This window comes from Diabrotica undecimpunctata, chromosome 2, assembly GCF_040954645.1.
Source record: "Diabrotica undecimpunctata isolate CICGRU chromosome 2, icDiaUnde3, whole genome shotgun sequence".
NCBI lineage: Eukaryota > Metazoa > Arthropoda > Insecta > Coleoptera > Chrysomelidae > Diabrotica > Diabrotica undecimpunctata.
Window position 1 is genome coordinate 113,276,852 of NC_092804.1, and position 18,634 is coordinate 113,295,485.

At 32.8% G+C, this 18,634-nt stretch overlaps 1 protein-coding gene across 1 annotated transcript in view; it reads left to right on the plus strand.

The window, feature by feature from the left end:
- The window catches only part of LOC140433870 (neuroligin-4, Y-linked-like), a 1,297,086-nt gene that overhangs the window by 493,123 nt on the left and 785,329 nt on the right, over positions 1-18,634 (plus strand). The window contains exon 6 of the mRNA XM_072521844.1: positions 12,893-13,156. Within this exon, the coding sequence (XP_072377945.1) occupies positions 12,893-13,156 (264 nt within the window). The remainder of the gene's footprint in view (positions 1-12,892; positions 13,157-18,634) is intronic.

The window sequence follows — 18,634 nt, forward strand, 5'->3', positions numbered from 1 at the left end:
GTAATTAATTTGTTTGATAGAGGAGTGCTCCTCGACAAAATTTATACACATGCTAATGAATTTGGAATGTTTGCTGCATTCCGCAGCTATCCGACATCATTTCCGACAGTTTGGATTCAGCAATGGTCTAGTCGCCCCATTTTGTATGCGCGTTCTCTTACAAAAAATCGATGAGTTCCAAAAAACGTTTGTTTGCTTCATCGACTTCAAAAAGGCAGTGTCCGCGGGCACCAGGACTTTACCACTACGATATAAGGCTGCTAAAATACTTATATTAAAGTCAAGTAGCTTATATCTAAATTGCAGATAGTCGTACTGAAAAAATATCCTTCAAATGATAGGGTTGTGTTTTGTCACCCAGCCTTTTTAATCTATACTCTGAAGGAATTATTTTTAGGGGTCTTTAAATCATAGACAAGAGGAAATAAGTCTAGGCGGAGAAATAATTAACATTAGATACGCTAACGATATAGCCGTTCTTGCAGAAAATTTAAAAGATATCTAGACATTAGTAAATCTAGTCAGTGAAGCAAGTTATCATAGAGGCCTTAAAATAATTTTTCAAAGACAAAGGGGATGGCGGTTGGAAAAAATAATATAAATAAGGGTATGCTTTCGTTTAATGCAGAGTGGATAAAACTCGTAAACCATTTTAAATACCTCGGCAGCTGGTTTAATGTAAATTGTATCTTTGATGAAGAGAAAATAAGCAGGATTGAAATATTCCGTAAGGCTTTTATGACATGGAAACCAGTTTAATAACAGAAACTTTTTTACAGATATTCGCAAGAAGGTCGTAAAATATTATGTATGATCTATCCTAATATATGGTTGTGAGACATGGACATTAAAAACCACTATGCTTAACAAATTAAAAACATTTGAATTGTGGTGCTATCGACGAATCCTGAAAATATCATAGGCTTCGCACACTTCCAATAAATATGTTTTTAAAATGTTGAATTTATAACGCTTGCTTACAAACATCATAAAGAGAAGAAAAACATCGGCCATATAATTAGAGGCCCCAAATACAATCTACTTTGTCCTATAATACAAGGAAAAGTGGAGGAAAAGAGATGGATTGGTCGAAAGAAACTTTTATGGCTGCGTAATATTAGACAATGGTGTGGTACCACAGTAGAAGAATTATTTCGCGCAGCAGCCCATAGAGAACGGTTTCAGGAAATTATAAACATGATGACAGCCAACGTCTAAATACGAAAACAGCATCTTAAGAAAATATAATATTGTAAAAACCTTTGTATTTGAGTAATTAAAATTAATATATAATTTATACTCATTTTTTGTATTCGCGAGTAATTTAGTTATAATTAATTTTAATTTTAACATGTCTAAAATATTTTAACGATAAAAAAATTAATGTAAACACAGAAAGACTTTTCTTCCAAATGTTTATATTATATAATACAGTATAGCCCGAAATAAACAGTACTGAAAAAGAAACATAGGTGTCTGAATTAGTGAAAAATGTATGGTTTTCAGACGAAGCACATTTTCAGTTGTCGGGAAATGTAAATCGTCGCACAAATTGATTTCTGGGCTTTGCCAGACCAGATGAAGTTCAAGAAGTTTTTTAGATAGTGCAAAAGTGAGTGTCTGGTGTGCAGTTTTGGGACACGGAATCATTGATTTCTACTTTATCGAAGAAAATAAGAGACAAGTCACACTTAATTAACAGAGGTACATAAATTTTAACACACTTTATCCCTGCTCTACGTCAATTGTATCGTGCACGTAATTTGAGATTTCGAGACCAATTTTTTCAGCAGAACAGGCAATTTGCCAGACTGCCGTCCAAATTTATGTCAATTTCTTCAGGAACTTCTCTTATCCTTCACACTCACGCATACATTTAAAGCATGGCTAAAACTGCCGTTTTTAAACGGGCACCAAAAACCATCGATAAATTAAAGGATCCCGTTAGAGCTTTCTTCGCAGATCTGAAACAACTCTTTTTCCATAACAACACGATAAACTTGGAACATGGGTATGAAGTCTATCTTGAGAGAAGAGCACATTTAGAACATGTAATAAAGTGTTAGTATTATGTATTTTTAACAACAATAAAATAATTACAAGTTCAGTACTGTTTATTTTGGGCTCGACTGTATAAATGTTTATGCTTAAACTTTAGATTTATGTAGACATTATCTACTGTATCATTATCTAGACTGTATCATTATCTAGACGTGAAAGAAAAGCCTGGATAAGTTTTCTAATTGTGAATTGAAATTATTGCTTCATTAAACTTATTGAAAACCTGAGTTTTCAAAACGACTTTGGGTTTGTAGTTCAAAACATCAAATAGAGCACTTCTAATAATATATACATACATCAAAATAATCTAGAAGACACCTATATTAATAGTTTTAAATCAATGTTAGCTGGAAATACAAAATGAAATTTATGTTTGGACAGTACATGTAGGTACTTGGACAGTAATGCTGATAAGAATGGCTATAAAAATTTTAACAAAACTTCAATTTGCGTTTTTTGTCTATTAGATAAAAAGAATATTTTTTAAGGGACAACTAAGGCTACAAGAGACTTATTAGGTGTTTCTAAGTAGCCAAATAATTAGAAATAGACTTAAATTCTCGAAGACCTTTGAGAGTACCTATGCTATCCAGAGAAAATCGCGCTCATCGACTTCAGTGGGCACAAGAACACTCAAATTGGGTTAGACGTGAGTGGGTCCCTACTTTGTTCACAAATGATTTCCGATTTGGGTTTGCACCAAATACAAGAGAAACAACAATTTGGAGACGATATGGTAATGCTAAACGGTTTTACCACCGTGCAGGAAGTTCATAAACATGCTGGTCCCTAATTTCAATTAAGACACGACAATACGCGTCCGCATACTGCCAGAGTCGTGCGAACATTCCTGGAAGATAATGAAGTTGAGGTTTTACCGTGACCTGCACAATCGCTAGATTTAAACCAATTGAGCAGGTATGGTACATATTGATCAGATGCATTTTACAACAAAATATTGCGTTTAATACAAGACAACTACTGTTTGATGGCGTTTCAATATAGTAAAACAGAATACCGTAGCACGACATTGACCATCTGATTATGAGTTTGCCTTGCAGATAGAGGACAGTAATCAGCAACCGTGGAGGTCATACACTATACTAACTTAACCTAAGGACTACTTTCTTGGGAGTTAAAGGGCTTTTTTATGTTTTTTTGTTAACATTTTTTGACTTTCATTTCTTTTTTGAAGTTCTCTTTTAATTTTTTAAGAGGTATTGCGATAATTCTAAGAAAAAACGTTTATTTTAAATTCGGGACACTTGTTTATAACTTTTTATTAAAATTATGTAAAATAAATTATTTGAAATTCTACTGTAATCTCGCATTTTGTTTTTGTTCCCTATATTATTTTGATGTGTCTATCACAATATAATAGATAATTTCAACATTTAATAAAATTTTAATTTTCGTAACCCTAAAAAATGGGTTATGCTTTTGCCAAATTTGACTACAGTAATTAGTTTATCATGTTTGTCGTCAGTTATCACCCGTTTTCAGCAGTACAAAAACAATTCTACTTATACCTTAAAAACCGCCACTGAATTTCATTCTCCGAGAATACTCGAGATAAATGTTAATTGCCTCATTTGCTCATTTATTAATCGTATTTTGAAGTAACCTTCTCCACAGTTAATTTTTTCTTGGTAGTTAAACCCGCTCAGTTTTATAAAAATAAATGACTTTAATATGTTAATAGGCCATTTAACTGTAACAGTTTAGGCTACGAAAGCAACAATGGCCTTAAACAGGGCTATTGAAACTGGTAAGTAGGAAAATATTGCCGTTTAATTTCATTCTCCTTCCATTTGAAAAAAAAAGTAATTTAGATTAGATTTAGGACCGTATTTAAATACAAGGTGGTAATGCAGTGACACTTAAATTACTATACCACTTACTTCTGTTCGTGGTGTGTATATATTTATGTTGCGCCATCCTCACCTTAAATCTTAATAACAATATAAAATCAATTCAAAATATTTAAAATAATATTTACTAGTTAGATTAATATTTAACACGGTTCTCCATTCAGAGTATGTACTTGAACGAGGTAACATCGTATCAGTGTTTTGCTTCGAGTTTTAGTGCTTTTTGTGAAACCTAACAACTACTTTTCTACTTTTCAATACTAGTAAGATAATACTTTATCGTATGTATAACCCTAATTGCATGTTTTTTTTTTATTGATTAGTTAATTAACAAACTAATAATTTCTTCAAAAACTGGGCCAGTTACCAGTTGCGTAGGCCTACCTAATATGTCTTTTTGGAAGAAAATACATAAAACCTAACTAAATTCAACAAATGATTAAATTTTTCGTCTACCTTTGACTACAAGGGTACCGATAACAAATACAGTTGTCACATCAGATCCTCACAGTTCACAACTTTTTAAGATACAAAATTTCAAGGTCACAAAATATTTAGCATAATTCTACTTCAACTTCCTCATATGCAACTGCAACCAAATCAACTCCTAGATCAACTTTTCCAAAGAAGGATCAAGCCATAGTATTGCGTTATGATGAAAATCTAAAATTGTTCGATTGCGTCAAGGCAGTAGGTGACGCTGTTGGTCCCAAACAAATCCTATTCGCATCCAGAATATCTAATAAAAGAATTTGTATATATTTAACTAATTCAGAACCCGGCGACAAACTTCTAAAATCTCATCCGATTATGACAGTGGGAAACTCTGAGATGAATGTTCGCAGTCTACCCCACAAAAAGAATAATAATATTAAACATATCTCCATGTATACCAAACGACCTTGCAGAAAATGCTATAAAAAAACTTTATTAGCACATAATGAGCTTTAGAAGGCAAGTGTATGTTTTTATCTATGATGATAATTTTAATCTGCAAACTTCATTAGTTATCCCATTCAAAGGTAAAGAAAAAATTTTTCCACAGATAAAATGAAATGCTACATATGCAAGAAGTCTGGGCATATTGCCTTCAATTGTCCCAATCCTTCACCCAATTATATACCATCCGAGCCTCAGCCGTTAATATCAACTTAGGTAACAGATCCCTCACCGCCACAGTCTTTTATACAACCCTCAAAATTACCACATGTCTGCTTTAAAACTAAACAATCCCATAATGAATAAATGTAGCCACTCTGAAATCGATAGATAAGTGAGCAGACTGATATTCCCGATAAGATCTCCGTCACAAATCCATCCGAGGACAACATTATGCCTCACCCTAGTAGAGACACTAAGAAACCAAAAAAGAAACCCAGACCAAGTTTACCGTCAAAACATTACCTTTCCGATTTTACAAAAGACGCTATCAAAGAAGCCTTTAAGCAAACCTCAGAATCACTTGTTATTCCTCTAGAAAACTTGATAGCTTTGTCGTAAACACTTTCGGCTGTAGTGACCCCCAATGTTTCAGGGCTAATTTCTAACATTCAAGCATTATACCCATCTTTTCGCCGATTCTAATGAAGATAACTAAAATTCTGACAGCTCACAACCATCCCAATCTACTCAATTTAGCTCCTATTAATACTAACACCATGCTACGACTAATTCAATGAAACTGCGATTGCTTTTACCTCAGACTAGAGGATTTACAAAAACTCATATCGGACTGCTCTCCAAAGTTTATCTGTCTTCAAAAAACCAATTTCACCAAAGATCACAACTACCTAAAAATCAGCCTAAAAATCTACCTAAAAAACTACACTAGCTACAACTTCCTAAGACCTACACACTTACAAGCAAGTGGCGGCTCGTCTATTTTTGTTTCCAACGATATCCTCCATAAAGAATTTGATTTACACACAAGCCTATAAGCGATTGCGATAACCGCATGGTGTCCCAACAAAATAGTTATTTGTTCTATATACATTCCTTCAATTATTCTTATTCAGCTTAGAACTAAGCGACCTCATAAAACAACTGCCAAACCTTTTCATCTTAGTTGGGGACTTTAACGCTCACAGCACAACATGGGGTTCCTAGCGCACCTTTGGGAGAACGAAACATACTGAAGATATCATAAGTAACTCTAGTATTAACCACTTGAATACAGGGAGCTGCACATATTTCCACATCCAGTCTGGAACCTCTTCTTCCATAGACTTAAGTTTTGGCGATCCTGGAACCACTCATCTGCTTCAGTAGCAAATACTTGATAGCTTATAAGATAGCAATCACTACCCCATTTTAATCTCAAGGCATATCAACGAAAATTTGGAAGTCAAAATCAAATGGAAAATTGCCCATGCAAATTGGAGGTTATTCAGTGATCCTCTTGAAGACCTTTCAAACCAAATAATTTTCAAGGAAAACATCAACGCTGCCGTAGAGCAGCGTCGATATTTTCCAAATGCAATTTACAAATTGCATTCTAACTGTGGCTGACCAATGTATAGGTAAATACATCATAAATTCCTTAAGAAAGGCCGTCCCATGGTAGAACGACTCCTATAAACTCGCAATAAAAAAATACAAGAAAGCTCTTAATAGATATAGCAAAACTCGTAGCATTAAAGATCTTATTCTCCATTTCGAACCCCACAAACCACTCATTACCTAATTCTATCCAAACCAATTCAAGAAATAATGCCTTCACAGAAGTGGAGTTAAATTTGGCAATCTCATCAATGAAAAACTCATCTCCAGGTCCTAATGACATCCCGTCTATCTTTCTCAAACATCTACAGGGAGTAACTCTCTTGAAGCTACTTGCGCTCTACAATAAGATATGGTTCAGCGAAAGCTTTCAAAGACTTTGGCGACAGACGCTTACCATACCGATCAGGAAAAATGACTCATCTTCTAACTCTGCCAATGTCTACAGCCCAATCTCACTAACATGCACAATGTGCAAACTACTAGAAAAGATGATAAATAAACGTTTGCTTTGGTTTCTTGAAGCAAACAATCTGATAGATGCAGCACAGTCGGAATTCAGACCCAATCAAAGTACGATGGATAACATGGTAAGTCTAACTGTCTGACAGGTTACATGTTACAATATTAAACGAAGATTACCCATCATCAGCAATACAGGATAGTTTGAACTATGTATCACGAATCATTAACTAATAATTCTTGTACCGGAATGTAAGAAGTATTTTGTTTGTTACTAATTTATTAGAATTCAATAGATTATCTCTTACCAATTTGTGGGTTTTTACTTTGTCTGCTTAATCAATTTTATGCATATTGATAGATACGGACAAGTAACATTGGCATAATTACTATAAGTTTTTTGATATTTATCTTTATAAGACAGCACCCTAATATGGGCTTTTATAATTTCAGCGTTTAATTTACTTTGTACCGTTTGACCTGAAGATGCTTTGCAAAGTGTAGAAAGCAAAACCGGTCGTTTTGGTGGTAAAATTAAACTAATTGTAAGTAAATCTTATTTTATTTCTTTTACCTATTTGAAATGGGCTCACAAAAGCAACACATTTATGATTTGGAAAACATACAACTTCACCAAGACCTAAGGGCCAGTATCAAGAATAACGTACTAAGCACTTGGCAAACATACTGGAACGTGCAAATTACAAAACTACGCACAATTCAACCAACTGTTACCTCCATTACCACGCCTAAAAAGTACAATATTATTATCAGAAGGCTCAGAATAGGTCACACATATGTCTTCTGAAAACTATCCTCGCTGTGAAAATTGTAATGAGTCCTTAACAGTCCAGCACATATTACTAGAATGTGTCCACTACAAACCTCAAAGAGACTACTACAACTTTTAAAATAATTTAAGTGATCTACTCGGTTCTACAAACATGTACAGTGCCATAATTCGTTTCTTAAAAGATTATCACGTTTACTACTTAGTGTAATTATATTAAGATGTTGTTAATGTATATTAACTTGTATATAAACAGATTGTATATGTATGTAAACATAAACATATTGTAATAAATTTTGTACTAGTGTCAATGGCCCATCGTTGCCGATACACTTTAATTTAAAATTAAAAAAAAACACGGTTCTCAAACTACTTTCTTGTGGCATGTCTATTTTATATAAATATTGGTTTTAATGATAAAAACTAGTATTTTAACTAACTAATGTTTAAGGTTTTGATTTCCACTCTGGAAATAGTTCGTTACCTGAAAACCAGAGAAAAAACTAAGTCACAAATCAGAAATTTTACAGGAGAGCAAATTTAAAGTTTAGAATATCATAATATCTCAGTATATTTAAGTTTCTGTTAAATAAAGGTTGCAAAAGTAATTTTAGACATTTCTTTACATTGCTTTTAAAAAATATTAAGATAAAATTGATTTTTTCATTAAAAATTGAGCATATCAAAAAGTTAATCATAAAATATATACTTTAATTACATCAGTTTTTTTGAAACTTTATTGATAAAAAAAAAAAAATAAAACAAACTGCAAGCAGCTTTTCCTAAAGCTACTTTAGATTATTGCTAAGGTACTTAGAACTTTGTAACACTGCACAACATGAAACCTTCCGGTTCTCAACGTATAAAAGTTCTTTTAAAAATTCAACATAAAAGCAAATTTTACTTTAATCTTAAAACTTGTTTTTTTACATCCTTTTTTCTTGTTTTTTCTATCAAAAAAAAACAATAATCGATAATTTTATCACGTCATAAACACAGCAGAGATCTGTCCACTGACGAAAATCCTTGAGATAAATTTCTAATACATATAAATATTTGAAATATAAATAACACTTTACAAAGAAATATAGTTACATATAAAAAAAAGTAGTTAAAATACACACACAGTTAGTGCGGCTTCACACATACCCGGTCGCCGGTTACACGGCAACATGTACACGGGTAAAGAGCGTACATATTAATCGATGCTTCCACACATACCGTGTTCGTTTAAACGGTAACCGGAAACCGTGATGTCGCCGGGCATACCCACTATAAGTCCAAAATGATAGAGTATACGTTTCTGTATTTACAGGTATAGAAAGGTCTAAGGAATCACGGCGCTTTAGTCTTCCTCTCTTCGGTCGCTTAAGTATGTCTTGAGCGAGCATATTTGGATGCTTCAGTAGTCTATTTTTGTAAGTGCTACTAAGTGAGACAACGGTGTCATTAATGTTTTGAATCTGAAGGTATCGATATATAACATAATTGGGCACATACCACGGTGTATTGGTAATATGTCTCAAAACTTTAGATTTAAAACACTGAAGTTTCAGTAAATGAGAATTAGATGCTGTATTCCATATATGTATACCGTAAGTTCAGACTATAAAATATATTTAAACAGTAATAATTTATTATGTAGACTTAATTTGAATTTTTGGTTCATGAACCAATACATTTTCCTATAGATTAATTCTAGTTGCAGCCGATTTGTCCAGGTGTCCTTCCCCTAATTTATTCGGCTGTCAAAATGTACTTCCAAGTATTTAACACCACTTCTTTTTAAATATTAGGGTATTGTTTATACGCACAACACAGCTTGTTCACTCTCCCTGCGTAAAGTAAATCTTATATGTGCTGATTTGCTGCCATTTACTTTAACTCGCCACAGTTTTAACCGTTTCTCTAGATCATTTGTAAATTTTGACAGGCTGTAATAGGAACAGAGCTAGAAGCCATTATTAAATTATCGTCTGCATAGGTAGCAATTGTACTGTTTAATCTTGTGGAAATATCTGCCGTATAAAGTAAATATAAAGTTGGTCCCAATGTACTACCCTGAGGTACTCCTGATAGAATTGGAGATATGTTTGATACTGCTTCGTTGTATCTGCCCTCGAAGTATCAATTAGTAAGATAGAATCTTGCATACACAGAATGAGGAAAGTGATTTTTTGATTTTAGATGGCAGCCCCTTATGCCATATTTTATCAAATGCTTGTGGGACATCCAAAAAGTCTGCAGTGCAGTATTCTTTCTTTTTAATTACATATCTTACTACTTTGGCAATCCTATGTACCTGCTCAATTGTTCCATGTTATTGTCTGAATCAAAACTGATAATTCGGTATTAACTTTTGTCTGTCGATTATGGAGTTCATTCTTGAAAAGAATATTCTTTCAAATATCTTAGAGATAATGGAAAGCAAACTGATTGGACGATGGGATGATAGTTCGTGTGGATCTTTGTTTCGTTTCGGTATTAGAATAATTTGCGTCATTTTCCATTGAAACAGAAAATAGCCTAACTTTAGTATAGTGTTAAATTTGTACATAACTAACCGAAATCCTTTTTCAGGTTAATTTTTTCACATTTTCCCGATACTAAATCATACCATGGAGCTTTTTTAATATTGAGATGTTTAGCTAAATCTTTAATTTCATTTATTTAAATATTTTCTATAGAAGTTGACATCTGGTAGGGTATATCTAAGTTCTTATGAATGAATTTTTTTTTCTCCATTAAGATTGTTCTAGAGTGAGGTTAAAAAACTTGGATGAGATGATTAGCGAATGCCATATCACAGTATATTGAATTTTCCTTTGAATAAATGTTGCAAAGATAATTTTAAAAATTTCTTTACATTAATTTAAAAAATGTTAAGATAAAATTGATTTTTTTATTAAAAATTGAGCATAACAAAAATCTACTTGGAACCTTGTGGCACTATACATGGAACCTTTTGGTTCTGTATGAATTGAATTTTTACTTAGATGTACTTATAACCTTGTGGAACTGCAAAACATGCAAGCTTCTGGTTCTTAACGTACACACATTTTTTCAAAAATTTAACAAAAAAGTAAGTTACACTTTATTCTTAAAACTTGATTAAGAAAAAACGACAACAAACTGTGATTTACTTTTCCTTGTTAAAACCTGAAATCAATGCTGTCATATATTACCGGTCTTTAAGGGGTATAAAGGGAAAATAATACTGAATACTCTCAACTTTCTTATCTTTAAATGATTTATTTTGTTCTTTATTATAAGGACATATTGTAAGTACCTCTTCGAAGTTTCGTTCTCTTTTCTTTATAATTATGCCTTTGGCAAACTCGGAATTGTGTGTATTTATTTTTTATTTCACCAGTAGCGGTTCACCCTGGGTGAATCTTAGCTGACACACTTTCGAATATGGAACTGTAATGTAGTGGTACAGTTCTGCGATTTTTTTTTTAATTCTTAAAATAGTTTGACTGCATATTTATAAGAGTAAATGAATGTCTCCTGTTTACTTTTTTTGACAACCTGAAAAAAGAAATAGGCGACCACACGTCTTGTATATGCAAACACTTTTAAAATTCGATATTAAAGATTGTTGACCTCCTGGATACAAAAGTGTCCATGTAAGGAATATTTCATTATTATGGTTTTTAATTTTGGATATTTCTGTAAACATTGGCGATTGTAATAGATATTATATGTGAATTCCTATTTGCAGATACACAACTGTTACTCCAGCATACTCCAGCATATGGTTTCTTTAATTTCTGGATGATGAGATACCAACGTCTGCAAAATTTGTATACATGCGCCGTCAATGTCATAACCATACCTTCCGCACATATGTTTTGAGGTTATAAACATTTTTTTTTGTTTGAGTATTATTGTAGCAGCAGTATTGTAAGTTCATTTTGAATACGCAGGAGCTCGTTGCCTGTATAATATAAGTACATAAGGTCTAAGCACATGACTTGAATATGTTATTACTGTGTAACATAAAAATGTGTTTTCATTTCGAAATAACAAAATGTTTGAGTACACTGTTTTCCAGAATAACACGTAGCACACCCAAAAGTTACTACGAAAAATAAAATGATTTGTATACAATGTGTCAATTTTAAAACATATTTAGGGCTATGTCTCACGAACAAAAGCTGATATCGAAAAATGTTTGAAAGCGTTTCTAGGATAGTAAGGGGGAACTAAAAGGACATGAAAGCGGACTCACTCCCATCAACCCCCTAGGCCCCACCCACCACAAACCAAAGAGTTTAAATTGCAAACCTTACTGAAATTACTATAAAAAATGCTACCAATAGTATAAATAATAATTATACAGGTTGATGCAATAATTGTGAAACTTTGGCTTAAATGGAAAATGGCTTTGGCTTAAAGTGATTAATTACGCTCTTAACTCCTCTTATGCTTCGAGAATTAATGTGACCCTGTATATGTTCTTTTTTCAAATTGGCTGGATTCATTGACCACGTTATTAGATATTGTAAAGTGTGTTAACCGTGTCCATTATGATGTGTATGATATGTCTTCTCACTTTCTCTCTTGATTAATCTTCCTTGACTAGTTTAGAATTGCAATGACTATCATTATTTTTATATTATATTTTGGAGCTAATTTATATTGTTGGCCTTCTTTTTCTCTACATGTTATACGCTGTCAGCCTGTAGAGCAAAAGACTACAGCATTTTACTTGTGTCGTTTATATAAAGTATTCGTTTAGTTCCTAGACACTGATTTCTGTTCTGTAGTCCTAATTTTTTACATGTATGGATTGCTGGTCCGTAGCCCAACTCCGTTTTCGGAGAACCGTTTCTTACGCTCTGATTAGCCTTGGCCCTATTTCCACTGGGATTGATGACCACAGTTCTCCACAAGGTTGCTCAGGTTTCCAGGATTCACCACATGGAGGTCAGAGTTAGAATATGGTATAAGGGGCTACTTGACGCTATCTTCATACATCGTCATGTATTGTGCATCACAATTCCATTTTAACTACTAGTAGTAGAAATCCTAGTACCTTATACTTATTAGCTTTAATTAATTTTACATAAAAACTAAGTATCTATTTTATTTGTAACTAACATAGTTATAGTAATAAAGAACCATTTAACATCAGCCAAGCTTTTTGTTTACATTAATTGCATTCGAGGAGAATTAAAATTAAACAAGTCGAATTTTGTTTCAGGTGTCCTCTTCCACCGTGCCATTTTAATGTCAGGATCAGCACTATCACCATGGGCACTGATACAGGAGCCGTCAAGATTTGCAGCTCAAGTAGCGATCCACGCAAACTGCTCACCTGAATTGCCCCATGCTCATTTACTCAAGTGCCTTCGAGAGAAACCTGTAGAGTTATTATTGTCGACCCCAATTTTACATCAGCCAGAATTTGCCTTTGCCTTTGGCCCGAGCGTGGATGGTGTAGTTATTGATACTGGAGAACCGCCAGGTAAATTTTTAAACTAATAATAATATATTTTGACAGAACGTAGTCTAAGAAACTGCTATATTTGGTTAATTAAGCTAAACCAATAAAGTGGGAAATTTTTAAATTTTTAAAAACACAAGACGTTGACAAATATTTCCTGAAAATTGATTACATACATTTTAGGAATTACTCCCAGGTTATAAATATTAAATTGAAAATTAGAAATAAAACATGTTTAATCTGTAAGTACTTACATGGCGCCTGAGAAGCGCCTAATGGTTTTTAATTTGCAATTACATTTTGAAGTGAATAATTTTTATCGCTCAGTATGATGCTTTTGCAAGGGCACGAAATCATATTAGCGTGACTCGAAAAATCAAGACGCATGCGGTAACTTTGCGGTATACAGTAATATACATACATCTAAACTTATAACAATAAAATAACGTTTAATAAATCTTCTTTTTCTAAATATGCCTATCTTTTTGAAATGTTGGCGACCACATTGACCCATCTTATTCTATTCACAGCAGCTGGAAATAGATTTGTTGACATTACACCAGTCCACTTCCTAAGATTAGCCAGCCAGGATATACGTCTACTTCCAGGTCCTCTCATTCCCTCAATCTTGCTCTGTAAAATCAACTGTTGCATAGAATCTTCAGATAAAGATCCATTTATACATTATCGGACGAAGACGAAACTCGAACCAGAGGTGCTCTGGCTGGATTATGTTGTTCTCTGGGTATAATTAAATTGAATATAGGTCCTTCGTCGAAAATGATAAATTTTATTGTAAAAGTACAAGGTACCTATTTTCTGGGATTTACTGGGATTTTCCCATTAATTTTTTTGTACCGATTTTGTTCAGAATGATCTAAAACATTAAAAACAAAAATTGTCAGACTGAAAAAAAAACATTAAAATTTGATTAAAAAACGTGATTAAACAAATTTAAACAAGTTTTCACCTGGACGACTTTTTAAACCTTATTTTAGAGTATATTATAAAAGTGATTATGCAAAAAACTATCATGGAAATATGTTTCCGAACAAACCCAAGCTTTTTGCATGGTCTAAATGGCTTAGGTTATAACTGAAACACAATTGCATAAAGGAGTTTTTTTAATAAAAATTTTTTGTGATACATGGTATACAGCCAAATACAGGAATTCAGTTTCCTTGTCTATTACAATATTTACTTGTATATTCCTAATTTTATGGTAATGGTTTTATTTAATAAATTATATTTTGTACCGAAAATAATGATTATGACTTTTATTAATATTAAATTAGGATCATAATACCAAGGCCAAAATACGTATTATTGGTTATAGTTCCTCCGGTGCAAGACTCTCTTTACTTCAAATGTATTATTACCAGTGTATTATATTCTCACTTTAAAAACATTCACTGAAACGAGTTAATCTAAATGTTTTGCTTTAATTTACAAAATCATTTATATGCTTATTGCAGTAACAGTTAGGTTGTCAGATATTTCAAAAAAGAAAAGACAGCAAAAAAGAATATGTATAAATTAATGGTTACATGACAGAAACAAATTTACAATAACAAATTTACTGCACGAACTAATTAATTGCACGAACCAAATGCTTTCTCCATTTCTTCATATCCTAAATTTTATTTTGCCTCTTTACGCATTTCAGAATCGATAATAAAGCTTAAATGTTATGATACCACAAGTTTGGCACGTATACTTTGTCGCTAGCTTATTCACTTTTTAAGAACGTTAAAATTTTTTCTAGTTTTCGTCTAAAGGCGCAACGGAATCTGTGTATTTTATTTATGAAAAAATTGCCATCATTATTAGGATAATTTTCTTTGCATTTTTTTTACCAGAATTGTTATTGCCTATCCCCTAAGTTATCTATTTAAATATTTTTTACACTTTCAGTTTCATAAACATGAATATAATTACTTTTTAAATGGGAATAAGCCACAATTAAAGGTTAAAGTACGTTTATTGGCGTTTCAATTTCCACTTCGGAAATCGTTCTCAAAATACAAACACCACTAATGTTTGTATTTTGAGAACGATTTCCGAAGTCAAAAACTGAAACGTCAAAAATCTTACTTTCACCTTCAATTGTGGCTTATTTCCATTTATATAGTAATTACTCTGAAATGCCACATTAAACTAACTTGAGAACAATATGAATATAATTTGTAGACATTGAGAAATTACTCCCAAAACTCGCGATCTTCCATATTAAAAGTCAAAATTGTGTAAACTTTAAGTGGCGCGATGCAAAAAAATCAACATATACGTTGAGACAAGTCTCGGTTGCATGCACGCGTTATCAAAATTTCACGACAGTGATACAAACGGCGATACCTTCTGATACTGATGCAGCGATACTGAGATAGCCAAATACACTATGAGATTTGTATCGAGATACTGATATTTTCAACAGGTATTGATACCGATCTCAATGTGAATGGTGCTCTCGACTTGTAACGATCGACACTCAAGCGCAATCCTTTGTTTACCTCGTGCGTAACCAGTCTTCAGTCTGCAGTGTTGATTGAGACATCAAAAGTGGCTTTATCCTGATTTGGCATATGTTTTGTGTTTTCTAAGTTATAATAATATTACCTACCAATCTTTGAAGTGTTTTCTTTACCGATAAAACGTTTTGTGTTAACTTACCTACATACAGATCTTTACATTACATTATTCCAGAACTGATTATTTTTAATTTAACAATAGAAGAGCGTTTTAGCGCTATACGGTTTTGCTTACAACAGAGAAGTACCAAATTTTAATAAATAATATTTATGTAAGTAAATCTAAAACTAGTGGTAATATACTGGATCACTACCAGCGGTTGAGAAAATACGGACAAAGCACATAAATCTATTTAAGAATAAGAATTTTGAAAGAATTATAAGAGAAGTACATGAACATAGTTCATATACTTCTGAAATCATAGCGATCTATTTGGATTTGTATAAAACTTGCAAGAAACAATCTAAAGTTCCCAAAAAAGGTTTAGTAGTGAAACCTATATTGTCAAAACATATGAATAGTAGATATCCAATAGATTTGATAGATATGCAAGCCTAAGCAGATAATAATTTAAATTAATTTTTGTCTATCAAGATCACTTTTGCACACATTTAAAGATATTACACAGTAAGCCAAGACAAAGACAGTCACAAGGATCTGTTGAACATGCGCATCAAGACATCGAAAATATGCTGAGTTTCTGGTTGGAAAGTAACCAAATAAACAAGTGCTTAGAAGGTCTTTTATTTGTACAATTCGTCAAGAGTCGAGTTTACATTTTGGCATTAAGTGCAGTCCGTATGAAACTATATTTAGAGCCAAAACTGCCAAAATTGGTTTGAAAACTTCATCACTGCCGGAAGATGCTCTAGAAAATATTTTGACTAAAGAAGATATCAAAGCGTTGGTGAAACAAGTAGAAGAAACTTAGTCAGGCCCTGATTCTGAATACCGTGGAGAAAAAGAAGTGGATGAACTAAATGAGCTTCTAATAGAATAAGAAGCAGAACAACCTAAACAACCATCAGTGAATGAATCTAATGCGATTCTAGAAGAACTATCTTCCTATCAAATTTCAGAGGGGCAGGATTCTGTTCCACTTAAAGGTACACGTTCAAAGGAAGGTCTTGACAAGCAAGCGATGAAAATACTTAAAACATCAATTTCTCCCTGGTAAAATTTGGTGATACGGTAAAATTAAGAGTGCCAGATGTTGGCAGGGCACAAAGTGATTTTATAAATATTTTGGCTGTTATTATAAGTGTTCAAAATGAATTATACGAATTGCTTCATATAATTGGTTTCTTGTACGTATACAGAGTAGATCCGAATAAAATGAAAAAGACAGTCAAGATTTAATTTCACGTACAAAGCGTCTATGTATCAGTTTATACGTATTTTGCCTTAATAAGGCTCATCAGAACAGATATTCATAGGCGTTCTCAACGTGAAAAATAAATCTTTCCTGTCTTTAAGACTATTAACATCTTTATCAACGTCTGCTTTGTCTTGCAATTTTGAAAAGACTCAGATTAAGGCAGAAATCTGAATTGTGTTTCGAAACTATTTTACGGATTTATTATCAGATGTCGCTATTGCGTCCGTTTCGAAGCCATTTTAGTGTTGCTACAGGAAAGATTTATTTTTCACGTTGAGAACGCCTATGAATATCTGTTCTGATGAGCCTTATTAAGGCGAAATACGTATAAATAGATACATAGACGCTTTGTACGTGAAATCAAATCTTGACTGTCTTTTTCATTTTATTCGGATCTACTCTGTATGAGTACAAGAAACCGATTCGCTAATGATTTCTGCTTAGTTGAGGAGACATGTCGTGGAATGCAAATTTTAGATTCCCCATGTCTCTATTAACATCTTTATCAACGTCTTCTTTGCCTTGCAATTTTTAGAAGGCTCAGATTAAGGCAGAAATCTGAATTGTGTTTCGAAACTATTTTACGGACTTTCTCCATTCTTTTCAGAAAATCTGGGACAATATAAATTTTGTTATACAGACAGAGTTCGTAAGCCAGTTGCCTCATGTCTTTTGTAGACTTTATATAACACATTTTGCTGCATTGTATAACGTTAGTTATAAGCAATGTTTCTTGTTCAATATTTAATATTCTTCAAATATTGTAGTGGGGTTTATAAAATAATACCTCGTTAAGAGCATCTTTAGTTTGTTTGACTTATCGCGGTAATGGATGTTTATTGCTATTTCTCCCAAATACTATTCTGTGAGGCCAATTCTGCTAATGATGTTTTGAAGTTAATTCTGCTAATGCTAGTGAGGCTAAACTTATGGTTTAATACTATATCTAATCATCTACAGCAGTCTCTGTGCTAAACAATGCTTTGTTAGATTTTCTTTTTCGACCGCGAGATATCTGTAACAAATAATTCAAATTGCAGATTAGGTTACAACATTGTAGGCCACCTTGAGGCACGTTTCATGGTGGCCCAAAACATTTGTCTTAAGAAGGTCCATAATACATTATAAACAATAGTTGTTAATATTGTAAAAGATCGTGCAAAAACAAAACAGACAATCATAGCAGAAGATAACAGGTGTCCTTAGTCAATCAAAATAATAACATTTTAGAAATATCACAGCTGAAATATTATAACTCCTTAAAGTATTTAGTCTAAAAAAAACAAATATCTTTCAAAAAAACAACTCGTGTAAAAAAACTCTGGATGCGTGCAACATGAGAACGAATAACCGTTACGAGCGTATACTCCGTCTCTGTAGAACTGAATGCCATTTCTAGGGCGTAATTTATAAATTGTTGTGACTTCTCTTATGGTGCATGCATCTCAAGGTGGGCCAGTCATTCCTATCATTCAAAAGCCAGATCATGAACTGTAATAGTCTAAAAATCTACAATATTCTTTTTTCAATTTTTAGAATATGTTTGAGCTGTCAGATATGTTACCAAATAAATTTTTACAATTCTAAAATAA